The sequence below is a fragment of the Cydia splendana genome, chromosome 12 (genome assembly GCF_910591565.1).
Source record: "Cydia splendana chromosome 12, ilCydSple1.2, whole genome shotgun sequence".
Taxonomy (NCBI): Eukaryota; Metazoa; Arthropoda; class Insecta; order Lepidoptera; family Tortricidae; genus Cydia; species Cydia splendana.
In genome coordinates, this window is record NC_085971.1 from 20,678,507 (window position 1) to 20,702,030 (window position 23,524).

The following is a 23,524-nucleotide window of genomic DNA, read 5'->3' on the forward strand; positions in this document are numbered from 1 at the left end:
GTTCTTCGTATGTCAGAATCTGTGATCCAATAACACGGTACAAATGCGTTTTTACACTCTTAATATTTGATTCCCATATGCCACCGAAATGAGGCGCACGAGGAGGAATCATTTTCCATTCAATGCGGTGATTACTACATTCGCGGTTAAGTTTACATTTGAAATCAGACGTGCGGAAAAGATTATACATCTCATCCACTTGAGATTTGGCACCGACGAAATTTATTTCGTTGTCTGAGTAAAGACAAGAGACGGGACCACGTCGAGATATGAATCGTTTGAACGCTGCTAGGAAGGCGTCAGACGTTAAATCAGAGACTAGCTCGATATGCACTGCCTTCGTAACTAGGCACACAAACAAGCATATGTACGCCTTTTGTGCGTGTTGACCACGACGACGACAAAGCGTGATGCGAAGAGGGCCAGCATAATCAACCCCAGTGTGCACAAAGGCTTTGGCTTCTTGTATGCGGCAAGATGGGAGGTCAGCCATCTTCGGTACAGGATGTGTTGGCTTGACCCGGAAACATGAGTTACATTTATGTACTCTGTTTCTAATAACTGTGCGTCCATCTAATATCCAAAAACGCTGGCGGGCTTACGTGGGTAACAAATGCCTGGCCATGCCGCCTCCTCCCGGTACGGGAAGAAGAGGCCGGCCCAAGAAGCGATGGCTTGATGTCGTCAACGAGGACATGCGTGCCAACGGACTCACTACCAGGGATGCCGAAGATCGGGCAAAGTGGTCACGAAGGAGTCGGAAGGCGGACCCCGGGTCCTCGCGCCCCGCGCGGGGGCACAGCCGGGATTGACGCCAGGATGATGATGATGATGATGATGCTGGCGAATGATTGCCATTAATGGACTTGTGCCTGTGTGACAATTGACAGCATGGAAGTGGTCAATGATTAAGCTCACGATGCTTTACTTCAAACGGCAAATCAGCATTCGAGAGACGACCTCCAATCCGCAAGACATTTTTGTCGTCAATAAATGCAGACAACTTTACAAGTTTGCGCGATGGTAAAAGGTTCTTTTTAATTTGAGCTATATCTTCACTAAAGTGAACTCTCCGTATAGCGAGTATTAAAGCGGTTTCAGCGGTGTCAAGATTTTTAATTGTTTCAGTTGGGTTTAATTTCTTTATAAACCGAAGTATATATACAACGATTTGTAGCAATTTGTTCCAAGAAGAAATGCGCTGCGCCAAATCATATAGTACAGGCGACTCTTGCTGCACTATAGTGGTTAATGCAACAGTTTTGTGTTCTGGCAATTGATCGATTGCTGAGCATTGAAATGGCTTAATAGGCCATTTGTTCGGCGCCTCCTTCAGCCATGAAGGCCCATTCCACCACAATGTATGCGAAATTAACTGCGATGGTGTCAACCCACGAGATAAGCAGTCACTTGGGTTTTCAACTCCAGCAATATGGTAGAAGTTTTCTGGTGACACATTTTCTTGACATTGCGCAACACGATTGCTGACAAATATCGACCATCGATGAGGCGATGATTTGATCCAGTTGAGAGCAATCGTAGAATCAGAGAAAGCAAACATTTCTTTAATTGCGATACGAGCAAGGCATGTGTTCTGTACGATTTTGATCAATTTACTCATCAGCACAGCAGCACATAGCTCCAAACGAGCAAGCGTCGTAATTTTAGCGGGAGAGACCTTAGATTTAGAGCATAGTAACCTCACAGTTGAGTTACCAGCTGAATCTGTCACATGCAAGTAGATGACACAGCCATATCCATTAAGACTGGCATCACTAAATCCAATTATTCGACAATCACTAGAGTCAGCGAAAACGCCAACATGGCGCTGAATCTTTAATGTTGATAACAGTGGAAATTCTTGTACCAACATAGAGTAACACTTAATTATGTGTTCTGGGGGATTTGCATCCCAATCAACTTTACTGAGCCAAAGTTCTTTGATAAGCAACTTTGCGTACAATACGACAGGTGCTACCAAACCAAGCACATCAAACAAGCGAGCTACGGTAGAGAGTATAATTCGCTTGGTACACTTCCCTCCAGCGGGCGGGGACGTAGTCAAGAAGAAAGTATCATTGGAGGGTTCCCAAGATAATCCCAGTACCTTAGCGAAGCTCTGTTTGTCATTAAATTCGACACAAGCGCGGTGTGAGTCAGGAAGACTTTCCAAAAGAGCGGGCGAGTTGCTGGACCACTTGACTAAGTCAAATGCGCCAGCTTTGAACAGAGATATTAACTCCTGCGACAAGCGCATAGCGGTTTCATCATTAATACACGAATGTACTAAATCATCCATGTACAATTGGGAACTAGCGACAGTTGCAGCTTCAGGGAACTGATGCTCTTCATCCAAGCAAAGCTGCTTGACAGTGCGCATAGCCATAAATGGACTTGACTTGAGCCCAAATGGAACACGCGTAAACTGAAAGGTGCGAATTTGCTCATTTTCATTGAAGCGAAATAAAATTTTCACGTATTTATAATCGTGAGGCGGCAAACATATTTGCATATACATTTGACGAATATCTGACGTCATTGCCACTGGAAACAGGCGAAAATTCAAAAGCAGAGTAAACAAATCTGCTTGAAGATTTGGACCAGTATGTAAAATGTCGTTAAGCGACTGACCAGAATGACTTTTGGCACTAGCATCCAGAACAATTCTAACACGTGACGTTGCTTTGTCAAGTCGAATTACAGCGTGGTGGGGGATGTAGTAGCCGTCATCTGTGACGTCAGATTCAGGAACCTCGACGAGATAATTATTTTTCATATAATCGTCGATAACTTTGTTGTAGTCTTCACGCAGTGAAGGTATTTGCTTAAATTTCCTTTCTAGGAAAAGCAAGCGGCGATGAGCCACAGCTCGGGAGTTTCCTAGCTCAGAAGAATCTTTGCAGAAGGGTAAGGCGACTGTGTAACGACCGTCACCTTGGCGGGAAACGGACTTTACGTACAAGCTTTCACACTCCGTCTCCTCCGGACTGAGGAAGCGTTTGTATGGGATCTCTTCCAATTCCCAAAATTTATTTAAGCTCGACTCAAGGTCATTGCGAATCAAACCGGCGAAAGAATTATAAATATGGTCATCCTTCTGAAGATTGTCACCCTTCTGAGGATAGTCACCCATAAATACATAACCGAATGTGGTTTGCACTGCGGAGGGTGCGCACGAGCCAGACTCTATCATGTTCCCCACGTATATGTACGGAAAGATCTGAACTCCTAACAGAAGATCAACATTGCCTGGTATGTTCCAGGTCAAGTCTGCGAATGGTATATTCGCCAAATGTGCTAAGTCGCATTTATTAGTTTCGATTACAATCTCTGGAAGCGGACCAGTTATACAAGATACCACTAACGCGTGTATGTAGTATTTGTAATTTGGATATATGCGCGATTCAATGTTTAGGTAGACATAACCGTGTATCTTGTCTTTCGTTAAACACACACCGTTAATATAGGAATTATAAAGCGGTATCACAGGCAAGTTAAGCGCCTTGCAGCAATCTAACGTTATTAAATTGTTTTGAGAGCCATTGTCAATCATACAGCGAATTATTGACCTACCATCACCATTATAAGGCTTGGCGTAGATATGAGCAGTTGCTAATAATATAGCAGATTGAGGATTTGACGTCGGTAGCGAAACGCTAGCATTTGTAGGCGGAATTATCTTACAAATATTAGATGACATTGACACGTCGGGCTGTGTCTGCGCATTAATTGTAAAATTTACTTGCGGTGTGCATGCACAGTTCGAGCATACACTTGAGCCTTGCGGAGAGGGAACAGCGGACGCAGCAGGCGCCGACGCAGCGTTGCTGACGTTAGCAAACAACTGTGTTGAATTAACATTTGCGGAAGCAGTCTTGCTCGCTTCGAAATGTAAAAGCGTATGATGACGCTTCTGACATACGTTGCAAGTGTGGCGCGAGTTGCAGTTAAGAATCGTGTGCGAAGTGCTGAGACAGTTAACACAACCATGTTTACTTTTAATAAATTCAAATCTCGCTTGCGGGGATATCATATTTTTAAATTTCATACAAGAGTACAGGTGTGAATGATCCTTTTTATTGCACAATACACAAGCTTGTTCATTTGTCGCGGAGTTTGAATCAGTGTCGCTGCTGGCTACAAATACCTTATATGTAGTCTTAGCGGGTTGAGCTGGTGTATTGACAATTGATTTGCTGGATGTACCACCATTAGACCTTTCTAAAATTTTCACTTGGTCTTGTACGAAAGAGATGAAAGAATCATATTTTGGAATTTCTTCATCGCGGATAGTCATTTCGTAATTCTGTAAAACCTGTGAGTCCGTTTTCCTTAAAGCGCAACTTAAAAATATAAAATCGGTCAAATCAGGGATATCTAACTGCTTAAGCGCAGAGATAGACGCGGAATACTTCTCAGTGAAGTTGTTAAGGCTGCTGGAATTATTTGTGCATGGCTTGAGATCGAGTATATTGTTCAAGTAATAAGTACCCAAAGCGCGTTTGTCTTGATACTTTTTGACAAGACTGTTCCAAATTATGGAGTAAGTTTCACCATTAGGCACTATGCCAGCAGTTAACTTTAACGCGTTATTTGTCAATTTGCTAACAAGGTATTGCACACGTTGCGCGTCAGACAACTGGTTATTGTCATGAATGTTGGCCTTAAACATTTCATAAAATATGGGCCAATTTTCCGTCCGGCCATCGAAAGACGGCAGTTCGATAGGTGGAAGCTTAATACCCCTGAACGAGGAACCGTCGCTGCGACTCGCGGAAGCGGTTGTATTTATTTGCGGTGATGACATTTTAATAATATTATTGCGAGAGCGTTTAATTGGCGAATACATATCCTCGAAAGAATCTAGGGCTGCATAATCAGGTTCAGAGCCAGGAATGAGAGACATCGTATATTTGTTAATATCGTCGAGAATTGTTTCGAAATTAACGCGTAATTCTTCGATTGATTCACTATCCGCCATAAACTTCTCATTGTTTCTCGATTCGAAATTTGAAATATTTTTTGAGGCATCATAGATACGCGAAACACGTTCAAAGATTTTCTCTTCCTTACTCTTCAAAATTTTTATTTTATTTTCCAACTCTAATTTAGACATGTTGGAATATAAATGCGGAAATTATAAAAATGAATGCGGAAAATGTAAATGTCAAATATAAAACAAAATATAAACGAAATGGCGGAAAATATAATAAATAAAATATGGATCAATACGCGTTTCGAAAAGGACCAAAAATGATAGATTGTCGTGGACTTTAGAATTTGGAGGAATACGGAGAATCCGGGAACTGGAGCCGATACTGCGGTGTGCGGTTCTAAACAAAATTTATACTCGCAGGTGACTTACCCGTTCGTCCGTCGTCCTTTGTCCACGAAATCCAAGAGCGGTGTAATATTATGTTGTAGCGGGCGGAGCGATATATTTATATATTAAACTGCAGGATTCTTCTTATAATATCACGAAGGAAATCAGTACTTGATGCGGCGATTTTCAATATTGAAGTCTGTTGTCAGTAAGTCAGTATGTCAACGTCATATCTACCTGGCTAGCAGTCACCGTAGAGTTTTTGATTTAAAATAGGTCGAAAGGGAATTTGGCGCAGTAGCGCCACCAGATAGAGTAATTATATAAATGTTGTGGAAGACTAAATAATAAAGCATTGATCCTAAAAATACTTGCTTATTTTACAAATTATACGTAAAATCTAAATCACCAAAAAACCCGGAAACCCGGTTTAGCTGTTGCACAAAAACCGAAAAACCGGTTTTCTAGAAATACGCACGGTTTTGTGACCCCTAATATAGCTCTAACGACTCCTCTCTAGACGGCCAATGAAGGCAAGCCAGAGCTGAGTCCTGCGGGTCCCCATGGGGTCCACTCCGACTGATGAAGACACGCCAGCGACGTAGACCCTAACCAACTCTCGGGAGCACTCGGTTCCGTGGGGTCGTTTAACTTTTTCTTTCTCCCTTAAATATTTTTTTTAAATATTGATCCTAACGAAAGAGTGTACAGAATACTTAATATAGAAAATTTTATGTAGATTACTTATGTATCAGAACATTTTTTTGTACAGCCCATCGTTTACGAGTTATTTACAAAAAATATTAACAATTGATCATAATTAACTTTCTAACTTAAATATTTTTTTTAATATTGATCCTAGCGAAAAAATTTATAGAATACTTAATAAAGAACATTTTAAGTAGATTACTTATGTATCAGAACATTTTTTGGTACAGGCCACCGTTTACATATACAAAAAAAAAAGAATTGATCATAATTTACTTTCTACCTTAAATATTTTTTTAAATATTTAATATAGACAATTTTACGCAGATTACTTATGTATCAGAACATTTATGATACAGGTCACCGTTTACGAGTTATTTATAAAAAACTACAAAGGGACCTTTAAACCCGATGACTGATCAATTCATCAGCGTCACATAACATAAATTGACCTCCGCATTGGATAGACAGCAACATTGAATGTCCCAGTAATCAAAGAAAGTTAATTGCTAAATTGGAAATCAAAATAACTAAAATGGGCCAGAATCCCCAATTTAAACTACTACGTTTTTTGCTTATCGATGTTAGTGTCGTAAGCCCCATCGACAATAAGGTCCCTTTTCATAGATAATACAACATATCTTTTGCTAATACCTTCTTGTATCGCCGTAGTCGGGTAATACGCGGATAGAATCCAGAGCGCTTGTAGATTCGTAGTTCGAATTACCTACCCAATAAATTAATGTTTTATCGGGTGCATGCAAGCAAAGCCGGGTGCAAAAGCTAACAATATGTATTTATTTTAAATGTGCTAATTGAGCTCTTTCAAATGATATACAACACGTAATCATGACCTCTAGAGGGCGCCGTGTTCATATTTTTGTGACGTCATGTAGCCTATAACCAGCGGACGATTAAGACGATTCGAATGACATATCGTATAGGGGCTTATTGCCCCTCTAGTGCACATATTTAACTTAGCCTTAAGTACCGGGGAGTATCCAAGTCACGCGAGTAAGGCCGATCCCGAAAGTAAATAATTCAACTCGTGTCGAGGATCATCGACCTATAGCCATCCTGTCATCGATAGCCAAGCTGTTTGAATCTATCATAAATAGACTAGTCGCCCCGCAAATGAAGCCCTTTCTTTGTGACTCTCAACACGGTTTTAGGGCAAGGCGATCAGTCGAAACAAATTTGTTAACCTTGGCTGATACTATTTCAGATCATTTAGATAAAGGCATTCAGGTAGACGTGCTGTATTTCGACTTTAAAAAAGCCTTCGACCGAGTAGATAACGACGTGTAATTGAACAAGCTGTGCAAAATTGGATTTTCCCCCCAACTGCTTCGTTTTTTCGCTAGCTATTTGCCTGACAGGCTACAGTACGTGCAGCACGGATGCTTTGTATCCAAGACCTTTCAGACAATGTCCAGGGTCAGCCAGGGTTCCATTCTGGGGCCATTGCTTTTTGGAATAATGATCGATGACTTACCATAATATGTTCTTGGATCTGCTAGAAGCTTACTGTATGCCGATGACCTCAAAATTATTTACGGTATCCAAGACATATCAGACTGTTTATCTCTCCAGGAAGATGTAGACAGAGTTCATCTGTGGAGTATCAAAAATAAGTTGACTTTTAATTCAGCAAAGTGTGCGGTCATGTCGTTTAGTAGAGCTCGCAATCCACTTTTCTACGACTATATCCTGGATTCAGAGACTATATCCCGTGTCAATTCTATTCAAGATCTAGGCGTTAAACTCGACTCCCACCTAAATTTTCATGACCACACTCTTTCCAGAAGTAAGACATAAGATGCCTCATAAGGGTTCCAAACAACGGAGGCGGACTCGAGTTTGCTTCTTACTAAGGCGCTGTACAGGAGCTTCACGGTACCTGGGTCATGAAAACATGACATGTTGTCATTGGCGCGTGACTGCTACAAGAGGTTAGGGTTTGTAATCAGGAATTCTAGGGATTTTCATGACCCAGGTACCGTGAAGCTCCTGTACAGCGCCCTAGTAAGAAGCAAACTCGAGTCCGCCTCCGTTGTTTGGAACCCTTATGAGGCATCTTATGTCTTACTTCTGGAGAGAGTGCAAAAGGTATTCTTACGGTTCCTCTATAAAAAAATGTATGGGTACTATCCGTTCTTATACCCAACCAAATATTTGTTAGGAATACTGGGTTTCAACTCTCTGGAGGTAAGACGTAACTTTGCACTTCTCACTACTGCTTGCAGTATCCTGCGCGGGGAGTCGGACTGTATTGAGCTGGTGGGGCAACTAGTACGTCTGTACGTTCCTTCTCGGACCAGAATCGAGTTCAGACCTCGTGACCGTTGTCTCCTGGCAGTCCCGGCTTCGCGTACTGTATCACGTAGGAATTCCCCTCTGGTTCGTTCTTTGCTCCTTTTGAATGCGCTCCTCGCATCAGCCTCTCAGTGTGATTTGTTTGCAAGCAGACTGGTGGCTGTGCGTGATGAATGTTTGAGGTTTTGTGAGAAGATGGATGCACGTCCTTCTACTGTTTAAAATGTGCTAATTATTTATGTTTACTAGTAGTAGTAGTAATCACTTTATTGTACACAACACAGGTTTACAAAAATAAATTACAGTAATGGAAATACAAAGGAGAACTTATTCCTATAAGGGATCTCTTCCAGCTAACCTTCGATTAGATGATAGGAAAACTCCAGCTAGGTCAGATAGAGAAACTTATGGGATGTACAGTAATATTTAGAAAAAGTAAACTAACGTATTGTCAACTCATAAAATACATAAATTATAGAATAAAATACATAAAATACAAACTAGCATACATACATACAATACAATATATATATATATATATATATATATATATATATTGTAGCCGAGATAAATTGAGAGCAACTTACATAAATCCAGCAGCACCTTCACGTACCACGTGGTGGTCTATGTATGATGATTGGGAAATCCTCTGCTTTATCGACAGCTGCATATATCCATAAGGGGCACTGGGTCACTAATTAGTCTCTGGTTGATTTTCACTTAGATCGCAGCGACGGGAACCGATATATGAATTATTTTAATCGGAGCGCGGATCGAACGCGGCTATTTAATTTTAACTGCAGGCGAAGAATTTTTTATATCCTCGCTAGGTGGCGCGGTTGTAGATCGCGCCGGAAGGGCTTTTGAGATAAATGCAGTTGCCAGTTCAAATATCTAGCTACTACACGAAAATATATTCTTTCCTAATTGTGTTGCTTTGTATGTAAGAAAAATACCTATTTACATATGCATAGAAAGTAATTAATACTAATCTGTTCCTCTACGGAACATGCCGCTCACCTTAAAAACACGTAGTGTCTTTTAAAAGAACATGCGAAAGTTCAACAAGATAAAGAAACTTATACCTAACTTAAATGCTAACATTAAAGTCGTAACGATTGTAGAAATTATTCTAAGGGTAAGGGACAGACCTTAACTACGGGTCGTTTGAACAATGTGTTCCCACTTTTTAAAGTTACGACGCGACTAACTTGATCAGTGCCCGGATGGACAGCATGAACGCGCGCGAGTTTCCACTGTAACGGCGGCAAGTGGTCATCGCATACCACAACAACAGTGCCTTCACGGATGGCGGGACCGCGATCTTGAAGCCACTTTGTACTCTGCTGCAGTTGATGGAGATATTCACGACTCCATCTACGCCAGAAATGCTGGACAGCTTGTTGTACCCAGCGCCAGCGCGTAAGACGACTAGGGTTTTCGTCGATCAAAGAAACGTCCGGTAGAGCTCGCGGACGACAACCCCCCCCCGCTGGCGCGAGTTATTACATACCCCGAGGAGCCTCTGCGCGATTATAGGCTTCGTACCGTTACATTCGGTATAAGTAGTTCCCCTTATCTCGCCTTGCGCACAATTAAACAGCTAGCTCACGACGAAGGTGAGCGTTTCCCGCGCGCCTCCCCAGTCTTACTCAATGACGTCTTTGTTGACGATGTGGTAACCGGTGCAGATACCACAGCCGAGGCTCTCGCTCTGCAGCAGGAGCTGATAGGTATTTGTGCCACGGCCGGGTTCGAATTACGTAAATGGCAAAGTAACTCGCCAGCTATTCTCGCTGTTACGCGATCCCCAGATTCTCATGGTGAGCGGCGCGAAAATGTTCATTTTGCCGAAATGGAAAATGACAAAGGGGTCAAAGTCCTTGGACTTCAATGGAATCCGGGATCAGACTCATTTAGTTTCAAAGTACAAAGTACTTCTCGGGCCTGTACGAAGCGGGCTATTCTCTCGGAAATTGCAAAAATTTACGACCCACTCGGGTTATTATCTCCGGTGACATTGTTTGCCAAACATTTAATTCAATTGCTATGGTTAGCAAAGGTTCCTTGGGACTCCGAAGCCCCTATCGATATAGTTAACTCATGGACGAGTTTTGTTAGCGAGCTCCCGCTCTTATCTCAAATTTCATTTCCTCGTCATATTTTTAATACTGACGACTTCGATTCAATCGAAATTCACGGATTTGCAGACGCAAGTCAAATTGCGTATGCCGCCTGTGTTTATATACGTCTTACGGACAATACCGGTAAGGTTCAAACTTATTTAGTCATAGCTCGAACCCGCGTAGCTCCACTTCGGATTTGCCTTACTATTCCGAAAATGGAATTAATGGGATGCGTGATCCTGTCAAAATTGATAGAAAGAGTAATGCGCATTTACGGTGATCGCATTCGCCCCGATCAAGTGTACGCGTGGTCAGATAGTTCCGTCGCGCTCGCGTGGCTTAAGTCACCCCCGCACGAATGGAAAACGTTTGTCTCTAACCGCACCAGTGAGATTGTGTCCCGTGTCCCGGCGAGCTGCTGGCGTCACGTCCCGTCAGCTGACAACAGCGCTGACCCGGCGTCGCGCGGTCTGCTGCCCGCCGCGCTCGTACAAAATGACTTGTGGTTCCATGGTCCTACATGGCTCCAACAAAGTCACGACTCCTGGCCTATACAAAAACCGGTAGTAAACACAACGGAAGAAAAACGTAATAAAATTGAATCAACAAATATTAATTGCGCATGTGTTTCCACATTGCCTACTTTCCCGGACGATGATACTCTTATTACGCGATTTTCGTCGCTAGGTAAATTAGTTCGCGTCACGGCATTAATATTTCGTTTTTACCACAAATGTAGAAAACATAAACAAACGCTCCCTGAGGACATCACCGTACCAGAGTACCACTTTGCATTAAAGCGACTTATATTGATTACGCAACAACAAGTGTTCGAAGACGACATAAAAAATATCTCGTCAAATAAATCCCCTTCCTTACGTTTGCGGCGTCTCGCGCCTATTCTAGATAGTGAGGGATTATTACGCGTCGGCGGACGTATTCATAAATCATTTTTACCTTATGAATCAAAACGTCAATTAATATTACCTAAAAGACATCCTCTTACAAATCTTATTATTGACGATACTCATATACACGAATTGCATGCCGGTCCGCAGTGCGTGCAAAACTCGCTCTTACAGCGATATTGGATTATTTCAGGTCGCGATATTGTGCGTCTACGCGTGCATCGTTGTATTCCATGCTTCCGCGCACGCCCTACCCGCGTGCAACCTCGCATGGGCATGCTTCCCTCGGTCCGCTTGCGCCCCGCGCGCGTATTTAGTAAAACTTCGTGCGATTTTTGCGGGCCATTTTACGTTCGCGCTAATAAAGTTCGTAATGCAAAAATAATAAAATGTTATGTTGCGGTTTTCGTATGTATGAGCGTTAAGGCTGTACATCTTGAATTAGTTTCCGAACTTTCCACAGAAGGTTTTTTAGCTGCGTTGCGACGTTTCACGTCCCGCCGAGGATATTGTACAGATATATATACCGATTGCGGACGTAACTTTGTTGGTTGTAATAATTACCTTAAAGAATTATACGCGTTCTTACGTAACGATTCGGTCATGAGCGCTCTCAATCAACAAACTTTAAAACAAGGATTAACTTGGCATTTTCAGCCACCGTATGCTAGCCATTTCGGTGGACTATTCGAAGCGGCTGTTAAGAGTTTCAAAACCCATTTATATCGCGTAATAGGTACACAGACGCAAACATATGATTCTATGCACACGCTGACCTGTCAAATCGAAGCGGTACTTAACAGTCGTCCTCTCTGCGTGTTAAGTTCAGACTCTTCCGATCCGTTACCTCTTACGCCGGCTCATTTCTTAATCGGCGAGCCCTTAACGGCCCTACCGGACGTTTCTTTGATCGACGAAAACCCTAGTCGTCTTACGCGCTGGCGCTGGGTACAACAAGCTGTCCAGCATTTCTGGCGTAGATGGAGTCGTGAATATCTCCATCAACTGCAGCAGAGTACAAAGTGGCTTCAAGATCGCGGTCCCGCCATCCGTGAAGGCACTGTTGTTGTGGTATGCGATGACCACTTGCATTTATATATATATATATATTGTAGCCGAGATAAATTGAGAGCAACTTACATAAATCCAGCAGCACCTTCACCTACCACGTGGTGGTCTATGTATGATGATTGGGAAATCCTCTGCTTTATCGACAGCTGCATATATCCATAAGGGGCACTGGGTCACTAATTAGTCTCTGGTTGATTTTCACTTAGATCGCAGCGACGGGAACCGATATATGAATTATTTTAATCGGAGCGCGGATCGAACGCGGCTATTTAGTTTTAACTGCAGGCGAAGAATTTTTTATATCCTCGCTAGGTGGCGCGGTTGTAGATCGCGCCGGAAGGGCTTTTGAGATAAATGCAGTTGCCAGTTCAAATATCTAGCTACTACACGAAAATATATTCTTTCCTAATTGTGTTGCTTTGTATGTAAGAAAAATACCTATTTACATATGCATAGAAAGTAATTAATACTAATCTGTTCCTCTACGGAACATATATATATATATATATACAAGTTTAAAGTAGAAATAAAGGTTAGTACTAGGGATGTACCGACTAGTCGCCGACTATCCGGTCTCATTTGTAGTCGGCGATTAGTCGGCGACTAGTCGGCAAAAATGGCCGATTAGTCGGCACTTTATAAGTGACAGAAAAACAGGGCAAAAAGAAATAAAGCAAATATTTACCTAAGCTTTTCACCTATTTTACCCAAATTCCTGTTTAGGGTGCCTACGAAAACTTTTGTTCGAATTATTGACAGTGTGGTCGTTTTCTTATCTCCGATTGTCCGGTTGTCGTATGAAATATAGCCTTAGGTTTTTTATATTTTAGCTTTACCACCTTTTTGGCCTTTAGGTAAATGAATAGCACGACGATAGGGGTAAAACGATTTTTTTTAAGTGCATCTGAACCGAACTTATACGTTACTAATGATCTTGCCGACTAGCCGACTAGTCGGCCGACTAATCGGCCATCCGAGCGCCGATTAGTCGGCTAGCCGGCTAGTCGGCCAAATCAATAGTCGGTACATCACTAGTTAGTACTTAACCAGATCACGCTGATTGGAAAGCCAAAGCTTCTTCAGATTAGCCTTGAGTGACGCCACAGACTGGGACCGCTTGAGCGACAGGGGCAACTCGTTCCACAACTTCACAGCGCGCACCGAAAAAGAATTTGCATATATTATGTTCGCGTCTTATTAGGCGGCATAGTAAGCGTGAGATTACAGCTAGATCGTAAACGGTGATCACTTCCTTCAGCCAGATAGTTAAATCTTTCCGTTAGGTAAGATGGGGAACGGGGGTTGAAGAGTATATTGAGCAGCAACGACACGATATGCACATCTCTGCGTCGGCGGATCGGTAACCACCCGAGCTGGGAGCGAAAGTTGGAGACGTGATCATATTTACGGAGGCCAAATATATACTTGATGCAAACATTTTGTAAACGCTCAAGTTTATCCAGCAATTCCTCATTAAGGTCCAGATACGCAACGTCACCATAGTCTAGAAGAGGGAGCAAGAGAGAACGGGCAAGAGTCAGTTTAGTATGAAGAGGGAGAAAATTCTGCAGCCGTCGAAGAGAGTGGAGGGATCCAAAAACTTTTTTACTCACCTCAGCAACATGGGGAGACCAAGAAAGCGTCTGATCCATGGTGATACCCAAATTTCGGACAGTAGAGGAGAAAGGAATATTAGTCCCATCAAACAAAATGTCGGATACCACCATGTCCGAAAGCTTGCCTCCATAATAAGGACTACCAATGATAATCGCCTGCGACTTCCTAGCATTGATTTTCAAACCAAATTTGCACGCCCAGTCCCGTATGGATTCCAAATCAAGGTTGATTTGAGTAATCAATGAAGAAAGATCATCTATACTGGCCGCTGCATAAATCTGTAGATCGTCTGCGTAAAGATGATATGATGATGTAAGTGCTTCGGTGATGCCATTAATAAAAATAGAGAAAAGAAGGGGAGAAAGCACTCCTCCTTGCGGGACGCCAGCGGTGAGCTCACACCAGTCGGACAGCTTGTCATCTACTCTGACCCGCTGGCGTCTGCCAGAAAGGTAGCTATGAAACCACGAGAGAGAAGTTTGTGAGATTTTTAGAGTGCTGAGTGTGCCTAGAAGGATGTCAAAGTCTACAGTGTTGAAGGCACTACTAAAATCAAGAAGAACAAGGACAGTTAGCTTTTTGCACTCTTTATTAAAACGAATGTCGTCGGTGACTTTACTTTTCTCAAGACTCTTAAAACGAAAGCCGTCGGTGAAGATAACCTTAGTTTAGACATGCTTATGCTCGTAGCAGACTATATCTCCCCCATCATATCTCACATTATAAATTTTTCGTTTTCGTCTGGGGTATTTCCTTCTATTTGGAAATACGCTAGCGTGATTCCTCTCCCTAAAGTTTCCAATCCTTCTTCTATCTCTGAATATCGACCTATTTCTATTCTCCCTATTCTCTCCAAGGTTATCGAACACTTTGTCAATCGACGCCTTACCTCACATCTAAACAGACATAACCTTTTTAATCATCTACAATCCGGATTTCGCCCCGGGAATAGCACAGTCACTGTTTTAGTCAAGGTCACCAACGACATTCGTTACAATATTCAGAGTCAAAAAGTCACTATCTTGGTTCTTTTGGACTTCAGTAGTGCTTTTAATACTGTGTGTAATGTTTCTTCTAAAGCTCTGTCCTGGTTCCGTAGTTACCTCTTTGGGAGACGGCAGCGTGTTCGGGTTGATGACAAGGTCTCCGAATGGACTGAACTTTCGGCTGGAGTCCCTCAAGGAGGTGTATTATCTCCTTTACTCTTTTCAATTTTTATTGATAGCATAACCAAAAATTTACATTCGGCATACCACCTTTATGCAGACGATTTACAGCTTTATTCAGCGTCCAACCTTGATGACATTAGTTCTCTAGTCAGCCAAATTAACTCTGACTTGGAGTCTATCCGTGTATGGGCATCATCCTTCGGGCTGAAAGTTAACACCACAAAGTCGCAGGCAATAATCATTGGTAGTCCTTACTCTATCTCCAGGCTGTCTTACCGGGTCTTGCCAGATATTTTGTTCGACGGAATTCCTATTCCTTTCTCTTCCACTGTCAAAAACCTCGGTATTACTATGGACCAGACGCTCTCATGGGATGTCTCTGAAATCAACAGTAAGATTTTTGCCTCTCTCCATTCCCTGAGGCGCCTGCAGAATTTCCTCCCGCTTCCGACTAAAATTATGTTGGCTCAGTCTCTTCTACGTCCACTTCTCGATTACGCCGATATTGCAGGAACTGCTTGACAAGCTTGAACGCCTGCAGAATATGTGCATAAGATTTGTATTCGGTCTAAGGAAATACGAGCATGTTTCTCTATTTCGCACTCAACTGAATTGGCTTCCCATCCGCCGTCGCAGGGCACATTCTTTCTCTTCTTTTTAATGTTCTTTTTATTCCTTCTTCTCCTCTCTATCTTTTACAAAAATTCAAGTATTTGGCAGATGCTAGTGGCCATCGCCTTGGATCGAGTACCAATCTTGCACTGGCAACACCTCATCACAAATCTCGTGCGTATGGTAAATCTTTTGCGGTACGAGCTGTTCAACTTCGGAATGAGTTGCCTCCCTCCTTAAGGCAATCGCAGTCCGTTGCGTCGCTTAAGGGGCAGTTAAAAAAGCTGTGGCTATCGGACCGAAATTAACTTGTTCGTGACTATAGATATTATATATTTATTATATTTAACGTAGGTATTCTATATATTTGTTATATTGTTACTTCTAATTTTAATCTTATATTATTTAATTTTATTCTTGGCCTCTTTTTTATAATTTTATTGACTTTCCTCTAGTCTATTGTACTCAGTGCTATATTTGTCTACCGTTCTTCTTCAATTCTCATCTACTCAAAGGTTAGCTGGAAGAAATCCCTTAAAGGGATAAGTTCGCCTTTGTACTGCCTATCCTGTGCCATAAATTTGTATTTTGTGTTTTGTACAATAAAGAGTTTATACATACATACATACTTTAACCAAAGCGGTGACTGTGCTATGCCCGGGGCGAAACCCAGATTGGAGAGGGTTAAACAGTGAATTTTTATTAAGATGGGATTGCAGGCGACGGTTAACGAAATGTTCAATATTTTTTGATAGTATAGGAAGAATGGAGATAGGACGATATTGGGAGAAAGATGCAGGATTGGAGGTTTTTGGGAGAGGAATGACATGTGCATACTTCCAGGATGCCGGAAACGTGCCACTGGAAAGGGAGAAATTAATAATGTTAGAAATGATAGGAGAAATAAAATCCGCCACGAGCATGAGCATATCTACACTCAGGTTATCGTCACCGACGGCTTTCGTTTTAATAGCTTTGAGGATTGCTCGTGTCTCTTATGCAGAAATACAGCCGAGTTCAAAAGGATCTAAGCTGGAGTTGGTTGTAGAAGCTGCAAGAAGTGACAAGGTAGAATGCTTAAGGGAAGGGTCTAGAGTAACTGGTGAAGTACTGAAGTATTGGTTAATACCATTTATATCAAGGATACTGGATGAACTAGATTGAGATTTGCCCACCCCGAGTGATTTTAAAAACTTCCATAATTTAGCAGGGGGACATTCATCAATGGAACTGTGGATGTATCGACGCTTTGACTCCCTGCAGACCTTATTGCAGCGGTTCCGTAACGATAGATACTTCTGACGATTACTATCTGAAGGGCTTTGTCGAAATTTTACGCGAGCTCTTAGATGTCAATAGGTATTGTAATTTGTGACGAATTGTATACATATTGTATTCTTTTTCTTTAATTTTCTGTGTAGTCAGGAGACTCAGGAGTGGTTTGGTATTTTTACTGTTATGCTGTTTAACTTGTTTGAAATAAAAATAAATAAATCGTTTGCAAATTATAATGACGTGTACTTTAGAAGTTATGAGGGAACAAATGATCATACATACATACATACCCACATACATACCGGTCAAAATCATAACCCTCCTTTTGCGTTGCCGTAGTCGGGTAAAAATAACGGTCGTGTTTCAATTTATCGCCACTCGTTGCGAATTTGCTACTTTTCGCACTTGTATCTTAATGTACTATTATTTTATTTAAAAATTTAAAACAGTCATCAATAATTTCTTGTTTTTGACGACCGGTCTGGACTAGTGGGTAGTGACCCTGCCTGTGAAGCCGATGGTCCTGGGTTCGAATCCCAGTAAGGGCATTTATTTGTGTGATGACATAGATATTTGTTCCTGAGTCATGGTTGTTTTCTATGTATTTAAGTATTTATATATTACATATATCGTGGTCTGAGTACCCACAACACAAGCCTTCTTGAGCTTACTGAGGGGCTTAGTCAATCTGTGTAAGAATGTCCTATATATTATATTTATTTATTTTATTTATATTTGTTGACTGTTTTAAAAGGCCCATATTACAAATACCTTACAGACTAACATTGGTACATATGTATTTTATAAACCCATGTACACCCCACTACTACTACTACTACTACTATTATTCAACGACACCCCACACCAAAGGGTTAAAGCGAAAAAAAAGTTTTCTCCACACCAGCTCAGAAAGGCTTACTTTGCACTTCAAAAACTGATAGCAAAGTAGGTACTTGCAATAAAGTTTCTATATTATTGTCATTAAATTTGGGTCAACTTTAAAGACAGAAAATAAAACTTAACTTGCTATTCCAATTCTTCACAGGTCCATCATTGATCGCTCCCGATAGCAAAGTTGCATTTTATTCACATGTGAGGCAAAGTAATCAAGTGCCAATTTTGAGTTGTTTTCTTATGTTTGCTGGTAGAATTGACTTTTAAATGATGATTTTGAATGATAAATATTTATTAACATTCATTCGGATTTGGTTTGATTTATTTGATATGTTACATTTAATATTTGCTTCGGGCTGGTGTGGTTTAAAATTTTGTGTTTCACTCGGGGGCAAATTTTGTTTAACCCTCGTGCTTTGAAACCCTCGCAACGCTCAAGATTCCATTTTTCGAACCACTCGCTACGCTCGTGGTTTAATTTTGGAATCTTTCGCTTGCTCGGGTAATATTAGCTCGAGCGGTTAAACAACAACTTTGCCTCCTTGTAAAACAAATAACTATTATCACCACATTACGTGGGGCATGCACTATACGTGGGGTATGCCAAATGCCAAATTGTAGTTTTCTAGCACTAACAATCATGGAGAAAAGTCTCGGACGGAGAGACACACAGACGGACTTGGTGAAACTATAAAGCTTCCTAATTGACTACGGAACCCCTAGTCAGTTTAGTCTTAGATTCCAAAGCTCCCTAAGAGAATTGCCCCCTGTTTTTTTCTATATTTTCTTATGATTTCTAATTAGTAACTAAGTATACATATACAATTCGATTGAACGATGGTCTTATTTATAACTTGGCTTTAACATACAGGTTGGTCCAAACCTTGACGTCCAAAATTTTTTTTTAATTACTCACGTCGTGGGCTATCATAATATACCCCATGTATGTTAGCCGATTTTACGTAGTTTTCGAGTTATGATTTTTTAAACTTTTAACTTTTGTTATGAAATTCCGGGGTTCCCATACAGGGTGGCTAAAAAATAACGGCATTCCTGTTGCCAGGGAGGTTTTGGGATTACACTGAGCAACTTTTACTATGGGACCAACCCCGAAATCGCGAAAAAAAAATTTACCCTCCTATAGAAAATGGACCAGCAACAAATGTATGAAACAGCCAAATTCTTTTTCGCGATTTCGGGGTTGGTCCCATAGTAAAAGTTGCTCAGTATAATCCCAAAACCTCCCTGGCAACGGGAATGCACTTATTTTTTAGCCATCCTGTATGGGAACCCCTGAATTTCATAACAAAAGTTAAAAGTTTAAAAAATCATAACTCGAAAACTACGTAAAATCGGCTAACATACATGGGGTATATTATGATAGCCCACGACGTGAGGAATTAAAAAAAAATTTTGGACGTCAAGGTTTGGACCAACCTGTATATGGAAGAGCAGAACAATCTGAGAGTATATTCAAATACTAAAATCATAACTATCGGCTTTAGAAAATGTACTTAAGTAATTATAAAATATTTGGTTCACTAATTAATAAAGCATAATTAAAAAATCCACCCACCCACAAGATGGACAGACGACCTTGTTAAGGCCGCCGGAGGACGCTGGATGCGGGTTGCTTCCAACCGGTACGAATGGAGGAATAATATGTAAGATGTTCAGCAGTGGACGTCTTATGGCTGAGATGATGATGATGATGATGAATTAAAAAATATTATGTTTCATTAGTTGTTTAGTATTAGAAATTTAAGTTGTTTTTATTTTATTACTAATACTTACTACCAACTTATTATATAATTGATAAAAATTTCAGTTATTCTTCTGTGTACTATCAACACTGAGGGTCTTCCCACTGACAAACAAATCCGCAAAATCGGGAGAACTTCAAATAATGCCAAGACTACTAAGAATACTAACACTCAGTATCCACCAAAGAACCCGTTCAATATTGACAAATACAAAATAAAAGATAGAAATGAAAATCTAGTAGGAAAATATGATACACTTGACATATCGTCTGAAGAAGAAGTGGCTATGAAAGAAAGTATAGACGTAGTAAGGAGATATCAACTCGAAACGAATGCTAACGTAACTACTAAGACATCTCGCAAGCCCTTCCATGAAAAGTACGGGACATTTCCGCCTGTAAACAATACTAAGCCAGCATTCAATGATTTTCTGGAAAAATACGCGCTCACAACCGTTTGGGACCAAATAGATAAAGAACGAATAGTAACTGGCAAAAACATCACAAACCTTAAAGAAATGGCATCGCTAGTTAAAGGCGTTGATAACACGGATGAGCTCTTCAGTCTTCAAGTAGAAAACGGCAGAGCCAAGTTGCCAGTACAAGCAGCTCGGAGATTCAGAGCCGACAAGCAAAACTTCAACGGAAACATGTTTCAGTTCAACTACATGCATATACACCAGTACATTATTGAATTGATGAAACAAGCAATATACCAGGCGAGGAATAGGATGACATTTATGCAGAACTTAAGGACCCGGCATAGAGCATCAGGGTTGTACAAAATGGGGTTCCTTTTTGCAAAAGCAGATCAGGCTGGTAAGACGTTTTCCTCTGTGTCGCAGAAGAGTTTTCGGATGTGTAACATGATCAGACAAGGTTTTGCGGGGGTTTACCTTCCATATCACAGCTACATCGACATCGCATACGCTCTCGAGAGAATGCAGACTAAGTGGTTTGATTTAGACCTGCTGTCAGATATGATAGTATCGAACGACAACATGCTCCGGTATGAAATATTTACAAACACAAGTTTAAAATCTCCCCGAGATTATGCGAGCGCTTTTGATCATATGTTTATGGAATAAAATTAGTTATGTACCTTTATTGAATAAACATTACATCATACAAAATGATCTTTCCAATTCTCATGTTCTGAAAGTGGCTCATTGTTTATAAATGATGCGGGTTGAAAGTGATACGTTCCGGCCCTTAGCCCTTCAAGTGGCGCCAGCGAAAACGCGAAAAGTAGTAAAGTGCCGCCGCGGATTTGCGCAAAAGCAGTCACGTGGCGGGGCCCCGGTCGGTGGTCAGCGCAGATTAAGATAATTTTACAAAATAGACGATTTAAGCTATTCTATTTTGGAAAGTATATTAAATCACATATCGTTATAATAAGCGTTAAATACGCTATTTGAATATAGCAATAAAACTATTATAAGGTTTATACATTTGGCCAGACCTAATCAAACTCCGGAAGAATGATAGTTTTTCAACTTCCTTGTTAAAAATGATTACCACCATAAAACAAATTGATGATTTGAGGTAATTGCTTCTTCTTCTTCTTCCTCGTTCCCTCAATGCTGAGGATCGCGACCACGTGCAACATGTCCCCACTGGTTGCGGTCATAAGCCAAGTGAACTGCACGGTGCAGGCTGCCGCCACTCGCCTTCTTCATGGCGTCAGACCATCTCTTACGAGCCCCACCCCGAGCGCGTTTACCATTCATTCGCCCCAAGATGATACACTTCTCCATATCATGCATTGATGATCTCATAATGTGTCCGAAAAATCTAAGGGTTCGTTCATGGCATGCTTCAGGTAATTGCTAGTTAATTATCAAAGTAAGACATTTATTTTTAAGATTAAATCATTAAAGGGGACCTAACATACAATTTATTTTAAAATACAATATCTTAAAAGTCGAGACTGAACTCGGACTAGGCGGTCGCTCCCGAATGAATGGTCCTCACCAACAAACTTTATACCAAATGTTTTTGTGTTTCTTACGGTATGCTATCCTTGTCTAACTCGCTACCTAATTTTGGGCGCTAGAAGAGCGTAACTATACTTAAATGCGTTCAATTTCACCTCTAAATATGACAACACCTCATTAACCACTCACTGGTGGCCGACAGTTTACTGGTTTTCGCATCGACCCGTGAGTGGTGGGCCGCCAGTTTACTGCTTTTCGATCCGACCATTAACGGGTTGGCCGCCACTTGAAGGGTTAGTTAAGGTGCAGCGGGGCAATTTCGACTGCGGAATCATTTCAACAAATGGAAATATCTTACAAGTTTTACATTATTAACTAAAGTCACACACTACACATCTTTTTCGCTATCTGGACATATACAGGTTGTCCCTAGTCATTGGACAAAGCCAAAATGTACATATGCATTAGGGTATTTAGATCCAGTATACAAAGTATCATAACAATCGGTGTAGCGGTTACGAAGAAATTAACAAATTACGATTTTTTTACTTTGGAGCAACCTGTATGTGTTAGTAGCTCCTGAGGTAATAAATAGTATGAGACCTTCTTCGACCGTTTTGATTATCTTTTTTATATATGACATTAATAAGATTCTGACTTTTGACAAATGTCATCATTGATGCATCATTGCCGCACATTTTCAAACAAATTGTCAAAAGCACTGCCAATGATTAATACAATATGTTTCTTTTTGTTGTCGATTATTGGAAATAACTTTTGTTTGATAAGTAACCCTACGTGGGATTTCAGGGTTTGTCCAATGGCTAAGGTCACCCTGTATGGCACTCTACATTATCTACTAATGTAAAACATGGAAGATATTTCGATTAGTTGAAATTATCCCGCAGTCGAAATTGTCCTGCACCTTACTATACTTAAACGTTTGTACCTGCTTACTCATGTTTTGTAAAATACACGTGTGTTTTACTCTCGTACGAGTATTCGAAATAAAAGCAGTGTTTAACTCGGGTGAAGAAATGCGCCGATTCTGACTAGATCAATTGTTGGCGGACTCATTTTATTCGCGCCTTTCGCGCGTCAAAATATCTCGTTAGTATTGGTTGTCTTTCATTCCTTAAACACAACACATTCAGGGCCAAGAACCCGACTGTCGGGTACACTGTTCTTAGCGACTACGCGCTCTAAACGGCAAAAACGCGCTACGAGCGTAACCCGTAGCTCTTAGTGGCAATGAATGTGTTAAAAATGACAACTTATGAATATGTCCAATATGAGGAAATGCCGCCAGCATCCTTGGTACAATGCCTCAAGGGCCTAGGTAGCTATTATTTTATTCAATCTGCGTGTTGTTGATTCGTCATACAAACTTCAACCCCCCTTTTCACCCCCTTAAAGGGTGATTTCTTGAATGAAAACTACCCTTTGTCCTTCCCCGCGACTCAAACTATCTCTATACCAAATTTCATGTAATTCGGTTCAGCGGTTCAAGCGTGAAGACTTGAAGAGGTAACAGACAGACAGACTTTCTTTTATAATATTAGTATGGATTTAAGCTTGTTAACCGACTTCCAAATCTCAAAGAAGGAGGTTATCAATTCGGTTGTATGATTTTTTTTTTGTTACTCCATATCTCCGTCATTACTGGACCGATTTAGAAAATTATTTTTTTGATTATATGTATATGCATACAGATTGGTCCCGTTTTTATCAAAACCCAGTTCTGATGATGGGATCCATGAGGAATCGAGGGAACTCCTCAAATCTTAAAGGCATACATATAGTGAT

General features: G+C 41.0%; 1 protein-coding gene across 1 annotated transcript in view; it reads left to right on the plus strand.

The window, feature by feature from the left end:
- The window catches only part of LOC134795699 (uncharacterized), a 41,844-nt gene extending 20,946 nt beyond the window's left edge, over positions 1-20,898 (plus strand). The window contains exon 2 of the mRNA XM_063767633.1: positions 19,848-20,898. Within this exon, the coding sequence (XP_063623703.1) occupies positions 19,848-20,869 (1,022 nt within the window). The 3' untranslated portion in view covers positions 20,870-20,898. The remainder of the gene's footprint in view (positions 1-19,847) is intronic.
- Positions 20,899-23,524: the final 2,626 nt, after the last annotated feature.